The sequence below is a fragment of the Ochotona princeps genome, chromosome 3, assembly GCF_030435755.1.
Source record: "Ochotona princeps isolate mOchPri1 chromosome 3, mOchPri1.hap1, whole genome shotgun sequence".
Taxonomy (NCBI): domain Eukaryota; kingdom Metazoa; phylum Chordata; class Mammalia; order Lagomorpha; family Ochotonidae; genus Ochotona; species Ochotona princeps.
Window position 1 is genome coordinate 115,196,034 of NC_080834.1, and position 9,843 is coordinate 115,205,876.

A 9,843-nucleotide genomic window follows, 5' to 3' on the forward strand; every position below is an offset into this window, starting at 1 on the left:
GAGGGAGGGGAGGGCGTGGTGACCACGAGGTGTGGGTATGATAGAGGACCTCTGAACAGGCTGTGCTGACGGCAGGTGTAATCCATCCCAAGCCATCTTTTCCTTCATTCAAATTACTTGTTTCCTGCTATGCTTCCATGGAATTGTTTTTGTACTTGATATAATCTGTAGTCCTTGAAGGTGAAGTGTGAGCGTGCAATAAAGGTTACATTGAAAGCCAAACAAACAAAAAACACCATCAAGGGCAACCATTTACCAATGGAAACAGGAAACTGCATAAAAACTCCCTTCTCTAGATTAAAAGGTAAACTGACGGAGTGGGGAAAAGTGATTATACTTGTCATTAGTTTCTTCCTCAGATGTTTCATATAATTCACAGGTGAGAGGCCAGTACATTGGCACAACTGGCTGATCTTCCACCTTCAAGCACCAGCATCTCATATGGGGCAACATTTCATGTCCTGGCTGTTCCACTTCCCATCCAGCTCCCTGCTTGTGGCCTGGGAAAGCAGTTGAGGACAGCCCAAAGCCTTGGGACCCTGCATCCCCCCCCCTCCACCCCCCCCCCCCGTGTGAGACCCGGAAGAGCTCCTGGCTCCTGGTTTCAGATTAGCTTAGCTCCAGCCATTGCAGTCACTTGGGGGAGTGAATCAGTAGATGGAAGATCTTCCTCTCTGTCTCTTCTTCTCTCTGCAATTCTGTCTTTCCAATAAATATAAATAAATCTTAAAAAAAAAATGATTCACTGGTGAACCTATCTAGATATTTCTCTTTTGGGTGGGCTTCAATTAAAAGTATGAGACTAGCCAGCTGTTTTATTTCTTCTTGCAAAACTTGGAATAAGTTGTATGTTTCTGTGAATTTGCTCATTTCATGTTAATTATCATATCTTGGCATGTAACAATTTATATTTTCTCATTATTTTAATTGAAATGTAACATAAGTTCAGAAAATGAAAAGATCTTAATTTGCAGCTTGATTCATTTTCACAAGCTAAACACATACATGTGAACATTCCCAGGATGAAGAACAGGGCCCCGTGCAATGCCTCAATTAACTAATCCTCCCCCTTCAAGCACCAGCATCCCATGTGGGTGTTTGTTTGCATCCTGGCTGCTCCACTTCCCATGCAGTTCCTTTCTTGTGACCTGGGAAAGCAAAAACAGAACGACCCAAAGTCTTGGGACCCTGAACCTCATAGAGAATTGAAAGAAGCACTTGGCTCCTGGCTTCAGATTGGCTTGGTTCTGGCCATTGTGGCCACATGGGGAATAACCAGCAGATGGAAGATTTTTTTTCTGTCTCCCCTTCTCTCTATAAATCTGCCTATGCAATAAAAATAAACGAATCTTAAAAAATAAATATATATAACATTACAGCATCCTAACCCCACAAATTAGGTGAAAATATTATTGCTGCTTACAATTGGAATTTAGTTAGCTCTACTATCCACTAATTAGCTGTTTCTTTTGCTCATATCCTTTGGCATACAAGTCTTTCTAGAATTGCTTTCTTTGCTCCTGAAGTATAGTTTCCAGAATTCCCTTACTCAAGACCTATGGGTAGCAAAGTTTCAATTGTGTTGTCTGACATGTCTTCAACTGCATCTTTACTCCAAGAAGTTTCCTCCCTTAGCTCTGTGTTCTTTCTCTTGGCATGCTCAAGGCAGCATCTTTGGCCTCTGACTCGCAGTGTGGCTGTGGTGAGGCCAGTTCTTTCTACAACTCCTCAGCACATTCTTGCTTTCTTCCCTTTCTGGTTCTTTGGAAGTCACTTTGCCTTGTATTTTGAAACTGCGCTATTATGTGCAGAGGTGTGTGTTTCTTTCAAGATATTGTGCTTGAAGTTTATTGAATTTCCAGAACCTGAGAATTTAGCCCTTTTATCTCTAAATTTTGTCTGTATTAGATTTTTCTGGTTATCGCCATTCTCAAGACCAGAGCATTGTCACCCTGATGTCTTTTTCTCTTAACCTAATTTTTCTTTCTTTCTTTCTTTCTTTCTTTCTTTCTTTCTTTCTTTCTTTCTTTCTTTCTTTCTTTCTTTCTTTCTTTCTTTAAGATTTATTTATATCAGAAAGGCTAGTTTACAGAGAGGAGAGACAGATTTTCTGTCTGTTGGTTCACTCCCCAAGTGGCTGCAACGGCCAGAGCTAAGCAGATCTGAAGCCAGGTGCCAGGAGTGTCTTCCGGGTCTCCCACATGGGTACAGGGTCCCAAGGCTTTGGGCTGTCCTCTACTGCTTTTCCAGACCATCAAGATGGAACTGGATGGGAAGTGGAGCAGCAAGGAATGAACTGGTGTCCAAAATGGGATCCTGGCAGACGCAAAGCAAGGATTCAGCCACTTGGTTATTGCATGGGACCTTCTTTCAACCTACTTTTATAACTTTCGCTTTTCTGTGTTGCATTCTAAATAATTTCTCATTCACTAATTTTCTCTTCAGATGAATCTATGATCACGTTTCTCTTCCACTATTGCTAATTTGAGTTCTTCTATTTTTAATTATTTTTTGCTTTGTTAAAAAAATCCTGGCAAAACTTGATTGTTTCTGGTTCTCTTGGACTTTTGTTTTCCCATGTGCTTATTAACGTTAAAACATTGTTTTGGGCCCAGCTTTGTAGCCTGGTAGCTAAAGTCCTCACCTTGCATGCACCAGGATCCCATTTGGGCACCAGTTCTATCTAATCCTGGTGGCAACACTTCCCATCCAGCTCCCTGCTTGTGGCCTGGGAAAGCAGTCAAGGATGGCCCAAAGCCTTGGGTTCCTGTACCCGTGTGGGAGACCCAGAAGAGGCTCTTGGCTTCTGGCTTCGGAACAGCTGAGCTCCAGCCATTGTGGTCAGCAAATGGAAGATCTTCCTCTCTGTCTCTCCTCCTTCTCTGTATATCTGACTTTCCAATAAAAAATAAAAAGTAAATCTTTGAAAAAACAAAACAAAACGCCCAATTGTTTTGTTTCTGGAAGTTTATCTTGGGAAATTTTCTGATACACAGACTTCCCTTAAAGTCCTCTGGCGTTTGCTTTTACTTACCTCTAGTATTAACAATCTGAACATGTTTTACAACAAATTTTGAGTCTGAAGCTTTTCTGTGATATTTGAGCAAAGCTATTTAAAAGTCCAAACTGATATGATCAAGGTTTACCATTTCTACTTTCAAAATAGCCTTCTACTTTTCTGCCAGTGTGAGCATACATTAAAAATTGTAAGACTATTTTCATCATTTTAAATGGCCACATATGTAGGGATGTTTGTTTAAATCTAATCTTCCACATTGTCCTCCCATATTCTTTTTCATTTGTATCCAATGACTAAAGTTCAGATTAGAGATATGAAGGGGCGGGGGCTGGCACCGTGGTTCAACAGGTTAATTCTCTATCCTGTGGTTCCGGCATCCCATATCGGTGCCAGTTTGCATCCTGGCTGCTCCACTTACCATCCAGCTTCCTCTGGTCTGGGAAAGCAGCTGGTCATGACCCAGGTCCTCGAGACCCTGCATCCACGTGGGAGATTCCGGGAAGCCTCCTGGCTCCTGGCTCCCCCCTGCAGATCAGCCCAGCTCTGGCCATTGCGGCCATTTGGGGAGTGAACAGGTCATGGTAGACCTTCTACTTCTGTTTGTCCCCCGTGTAACACCGCCTTTCAAATAAAAACAAATGTAACTTAAAAAAGAAAAGATACATGAAAGGTCTTCAAAGTTCAAGGAGAATACATACTACAAAAACCTGTTCAGAGATTTCAAAATAAACGTAGCTCAGCTTTTCTATGAACTTGATGATATTCCCTCACATAATCTATCAGAGACAATAGCATCTTATATTCAAATATCTGGAAAGGTACCCTTCATTGCTCTTGCCTGTTTTCAGATTCTAATTTTTTCTTTCTTTTTTTTTTTTTAGATTTTTTTATTATTATTATTATTGGAAAGCCGGATATACAGAGAGGAGGAGAGACAGAGAGGAAGATCTTCCATCTGATGATTCACTCCCCAAGTGAGCCACAATGGGCCGGTGCGCGCCGATCCGATGCCGGGAACCAGGAACCTCCTCCGGGTCTCCCACGCGGGTGCAGGGTCCCAAAGCTTTGGGCCATCCTCGACTGCTTTCCCAGGCCACAAGCAGGGAGCTGGATGGGAAGTGGAGCTGCCGGGATTAGAACCGGCGCCCATATGGGATCCCGGGTGCGTTCTAGGCGAGGACCTTAGCCACTAAGCCATGCCGCTGGGCCCCAGATTCTAATTTTTTCATGTTTAGAATTACCTAGCCAAACCTTGTGCTGTTGACTGGTGCATGTTTGTATGTATTTCGTGGGTATGTGTGTACGTGGACAGTTTGGGAAGAACTGACCAATTTAAAACGTTTAGTCTTCCCATTTACATAATTCTGGTAAATTATATTATTTCTTTTCATTCGGAGGAATCTATTTCCCCACTACACTTTCTAAGTACAATATACTTACTTTACGTTTCAATTACTAGCTATTTTGAAACATACGATTTTCATATCTCTTTTGAACAAATGCCTCAACAGTTCCCAAGGAGCTTGCCCTAAGGCGGAATGCCGCCTGACTAATGATGAATTCTCCAACAGCCAAGAAGAACTGATCGTTTCTAACTAATAGACTGGGCAGTTCCTGGGAACGACACGCCAATGGCTTTTTTTGACTCTTTAATGTTTGCAAAGAAAATCAAATCATTGTGGTTCTTGAGGCAGAGGACTGAAAAATCTTGTTGAACTGGAGTTCTTCTAAGTGCTGTATTAGCAACTCTATCCAGGCTTGGTTTGTTTTTTTTGTTGTTGTTGTTGTTAAAGATTTTATTATTATTGGAAAGCCGGATATACAGAGAGGAAGATCTTCCATCTGATGATTCACTCCCCAGGTGAGCAGCAACGGGCCGGTGCTGTACCGATCCGAAGCCGGGAACCTGGAACCTCTCTCGGGTCTCCCACACGGGTGCAGGGTCCCAGTGCTCTGGGCCGTCCTCAACTGCTTTCCCAGACCACAAGCAGGGAGCTGGATGGGAAGTGGAGCTGCCGGGATTAGAATCGGCGCCCATATGGGATCCCAGTGCGTTCAAGGCGAGGACTTTAACCGCTAGGCCACGCCGCTGGGCCCCAGACTTGGTTTTCAAAGCAGTTCCTGCATCACTGATGGCATATAGCATGCACATTAATCATCTGCTTCTGGCGGCCCTCTACAAAGGAACAACCAACAGTCACCTCACCTCTCCCTGCTGCCCCAGGTACTCTGGTTTCATCTCCACCAAAACTTAAATCTGAGAGACGTGCCGCTTTTCTGAAGTGATGTTAATGTACAGTTTCCAAGCTCAACAGCTAGCTTTTCGATCATCAAGACATCATGTCCCTTGCACATCGCGCCAAGTATTTGCAGAATTAACTTAGAGACATTTTGCTAAGTCAGGAGATCAGGGGTTCAGCAGAACACAGGGCAATGAAAATTAAATGACACCCATCGTGTGAACATGAAATAAACACCGTGCGTTTTTTTCTTATATTCCCGACCCCCATCCTAGCACCGAGGTTCCTGGAAGCCCTGACCTGCCTCGACAGACATTTCAATAGGTTCATAGGAAAAGCATAAACATTCAAATCATTTGAGGGATAGAAGATTATACTTCCAAGCGAGGATATTAAAGCAGCCTGAGGCACGGCCCGTCCCCATTTCTTAATTTCCCCCCCACCCCGGCCTGGGATCGTGCTGCCGCCCCGGGAGCACACCTCCTGGCCCGCACGCTCCAGTCCACCAGCTCGCCCCATGGTTAAGATCTCAGAGCTTAGTAAAGGAGACTGCTCCCTAGTGACTGCCAGGATCCGAGCCGTGCAGCCGCCAGGGCTCCCGGGAGCGAAGGGGTGAGGGTCGGGCGCTCCCGGGGCGCCCACCGCCCGCCGAGCCGCTCCTCCGCGCGTCCCGGGTTTCCTGGGTTACAGAGCCCGCCCTCCTCGCGTGTATTTCCGGAAGGCGGTGGTCCTACGCTCTCGGCGCGTGACGTAGCACGCTTAGGTATAAGTACGTGCCGCACGCGGGCCGCTTCCTCTGTGCGCTCGTGTGGTCTGCCAAGATGGCGCCGGTGAGTCCGGGCGATGGCCGTGGGAGGGTTTGATGTACTGTCGGTGTTCCCATCTGGCGAGGAGGAATGTCTGTCGGCTAAAGAGAAAGGGGACGTGAATCGTGGGTCGGGAACACAGTCGCGGTGGCGGGTTCTGAGTTACTTATGGAGACTGAGGGCGGTTGCCATGTGCTCCGCTGGAGCCGCGCGCTGCACCCGGAGGCTCAGCATGGGGTCTCGTGGGAGGTGGGATGGGGTCCGGGCTGTTGAGACTGGGGCAGTGGCCATGTGATCCACTGTAGCCGTGCGCTGCATGCGCAGGCTCAGCGTGGGGATCCCTAGGAGGGTGGCACGGGGGCCGGGCTGTTGGGACTGGGGGTGGCCGCCATGTGCTCAGCTGGAGCCGGGCGCTGCACCCGGAGGTTCAGCATGGGGGTCTCGCGGAGGGAGGGACGGAGGTTGGGCTGCAACTTAAACTGAGAAACTGAAGTAGTTACATAGAAAGACTAGCATTGGAAAAGAAAACTAAGGCGGTATTTAAAGACACTTACTCGGGAGGTGAAGTTAATATTTTTTGGTGTGAAAGCCATTTGCTTTGAGCTCTCCTCCCCCACAGGTTATTTACATAGCATTGTTCGGGTAAAATTGCTGGGTTAGATGCTAAACTCTGGGATTGTTTGCATGTGCTTTATAGTACATAAAGGCCAGCACCCACTAATTGCTAGTCCCAACTTCTGGTTAACTGGGGAGGGGTACATGCTGGCATTGGCTATGAACATAATCCAATATTATAATTATTCTGAACTTCCAGAAGCAGAAAGATAAAAAGCCCAAGAAATCAACCTGGAGGTTTAATTTGGACTTCACTCATCCTATGGAAGATGGGATTTTTGATTCTGGAAATTTTGTGAGTATCCTTCTCCTTGCTTTTTGTTTGTTGGTTTAATGTGATGTTCTTGCTCACTTGTATCTGTGATAATAATCTTGGCTCCGTTCCTAGGGTCCCTTCCCTAGTGAATACCTAGGGTTTTCTTCCCTAGTTTTGCATTCCTTCTGTTTTGAAATAGGAACAGTTTCTCCGGGAGAAGGTTAAAGTCAATGGCAAAACTGGCAATCTGGGGAATGTTGTTCACATTGAACGCTTCAAGAACAAAATCACAGTAGTTTCTGAGAAACAGTTCTCTAAGAGGTGAGTAGGAATGTGAACAGAATGCCATAACGCAGCTTTTGTCCCACTAGGCAAGAATAATATCATGTTAATGGGACATATCAAAGTGCTTTGAACTTAACAAAGGGCCATGTGAATCAGAAATGCATTTTCTAAGCTGTAAGAATGTTTGCTGGAATGTATCTAGGCAACTCGTGTCCAAGGCTTGCTCACGAGTTACCCTGTTGGTGAACTGTGTGCGGGATGAGTGTTGGTGCTTGTGTGCGTGAATTTGTTTCTAGAAAACAAATGTGTGCTTTGAGAAAGTATCCAGCTTAACTGATGGCATGGCTTCGGCTGTTCACTCGGTATTTATTTGGTGTGTAGCAGCGCCACTGTGGGACTGGGTGAGAAGCATGCAGTGCTTGTCCCATGTTCATGTTAGAGGGGAGCTGAAGCTTCATGCAGGTGCCCTGAGCAGCCGTGGGGTGGAGTGGTTAGGTAGTTCAGAACAGCAAATGAAGAGTGTAAGACCTGGGGCACAGGCTCGCTACAAGGCTGGCACGGTGGTCCTGTTGACAGTTTGTTTTCTGTTGACCCAAGGTGGATTGGATTTAGGAGGATGGTGGTGAGGAGTGTCAGCATTAAAACGCGCCTAACGTATGCAGGAAATAGAATGGTTAGTAGCAGTAGGATTGATAAGAAAGCTGACGTGCTCTTTCATATTCATTTCCAATAAGTTTATTTTAGTGATGAGAGCATAAAAGTTTCGTGGTAAGTATAGGCTGTTTTCTGAGGCGAGAGGCTGCCTTTTGTGTTTGTGCTATGCTTAAAAGAATGAGGTACTTTTCAATTTTAGTTTCTACTAAATGAAATGTCAATGAGGTGGTTAAGAACTCGCATTTACTTTTAGCATATTGGTTACTCATTACTATGTCAATTAATTCCATAATGATGTAAATTTTTGCTGATGGTATGTTGGAGCTTTTAATTGACTGGGATGATACTCTGCTGGCTCTGTCTTCAGACCAGAGAGGGTATACCTAAGAAGCCGTTGAACTTGACTGGACAATAAGATGCTGGACTCTATGTTTGGTATATGCTTGCAATGGGGGAATCTCAACAACTTGAGCTGTGGTTATGCAACAAGGTGGAGGAATCCACCATGGTGGGAGGGTTTGGGGAGGGGTGGGGAGAACCCAAGTACCTATGAAACTGTCACATAATACAATGTAATTAATGAATTAAAAATAATAAGTAATAATAAAAAAAAGAATGAGGTACTTGTACATAGTAGAGATTGCACTTACTGATGAAATTCATGCTTCTTTTAAAGGTATTTGAAATACCTCACCAAGAAATACCTTAAGAAGAACAATCTGCGTGATTGGCTTCGTGTGGTTGCGTCTGACAAGGAGACCTATGAACTTCGTTATTTCCAGATTAGTCAGGATGATGATGGATCCGAGTCTGAGGATTAATGTGGGCCTCCCCTACTTTCCATACTTGGGAAGTACTCGCTAGAAAGAAGCATCCAGGAATAGATTACTTTATTGGCCAAATAAAAATTGTGTTCTTAAACCTGCCTTATTTATTTCTGTATGAGTGTGCTTGATTTTGCTTTTCCTTTGATGTTTTGGTTTATTTTTTTTAAATATTTATTTTTATTGGAAAGGCGCATATAGAGAGGAGGAGAGACGGAGGGGAAGATCGGTCCGATGGTTCACTCCCCAAGCTGCTGCAACTTTAATTTGTGTAAGCAGGATTTAAGCAGCTTATGGCCAGGATACCTTTCAGAATTTCCAGGTATTGGACAGATCTCAGGTCTGGGTCAAGCTTTTGGGTCTCTGCTGTCCACATGGGAGACTCCTGTATTCAGCCTAGCCCAGTCCTGGCTGTTGTGGATGCTTGGGAGGCAAACGGTGGGTGGAAGATGGATGGCTGCTGCTTCTTGCCTCAGCCCGTCCAGAAACTGCTGGATTTTCATCCGGTTTGTGTGTGACCTGCAATTAAAGTTGGCCACCTTATTAGAGCCAGAAGGTGTTGGACCATGTGTATCACATTGTGGCAACACTGAGGACCTCTTGAGTCCCTCGTGGGAGGGTCGAGTCAGTCAGGGGTTGTTCGCATGGTCCCTGGCGGCCTGTAGGAGACAGTATGGCAGAAACCATAAAATATCAGCCAGCCAGCGGATTGTAAAAAAGATGCACAGAGAGAGATCTAATTCCCAGGGAACAAAGGTAGACAGGGACTTGCAGGAGAGTTTAATACCCTTTGCAACATGGAAGCTGGAACAGGCTCCAAGTCCAAATTAGGTAAGGAACATCAGCCTAGGCCTCAGGATAAAGTTCTGGCTACTTCCTGCTGAGGAGGGCTGTGGTCCCTATGTAAGGTCCACGCTCCGGAGGAGGCCCAGTGGGTATAGGAATGTGGGGGTGAAGGAGCATCAATGAGGGTGAATAGGCTTTATGAATTATTTCTGGGTGAACCTTAGGAAATTAGGGGTGACTGGAGTATTGGAAGGGGCCATGATATAAGTGGGGACCCTTAGATAGTCCAGAGTTATCTGAGTGTTATAGTGTATTGAATCTATTGCATACCGTTTGTAAGCTTCGATGTTGATTTCCA

The 9,843-nt window shown here is 45.2% G+C and overlaps 1 protein-coding gene across 2 annotated transcripts; it reads left to right on the plus strand.

Moving 5' to 3' along the window:
• Positions 1–6,041: 6,041 nt before the first annotated feature.
• On the plus strand, positions 6,042–8,796 carry RPL22L1 (ribosomal protein L22 like 1). Of its 2 annotated transcripts, none has more exons than XM_012928727.2 (4): positions 6,042–6,089; positions 6,880–6,975; positions 7,136–7,257; positions 8,552–8,796. In XM_012928727.2, exons 1-4 carry the CDS (start codon positions 6,081–6,083, stop codon positions 8,694–8,696), a joined length of 372 nt encoding a protein of 123 aa, XP_012784181.1. In that variant the 5' UTR covers positions 6,042–6,080; the 3' UTR covers positions 8,697–8,796. The 2 variants fall into 2 exon arrangements, with proteins under 2 accessions (XP_012784181.1, XP_004591364.1); XM_004591307.3 differs by having other exon boundaries at positions 6,057–6,089; positions 6,883–6,975.
• Positions 8,797–9,843: the final 1,047 nt, after the last annotated feature.

What these genes read in the sequence shown, in the direction of transcription:
- RPL22L1 (XM_012928727.2), top strand. An exon ending in TTTTTGATTCTGGAAATTTT is followed by an intron (nt 6,976 to 7,135) that starts GTGAGTATCCTT and finishes GTTTTGAAATAG; the next exon opens with GAACAGTTTCTCCGGGAGAA. An exon ending in GAGAAACAGTTCTCTAAGAG is followed by an intron (nt 7,258 to 8,551) that starts GTGAGTAGGAAT and finishes CTTCTTTTAAAG; the next exon opens with GTATTTGAAATACCTCACCA.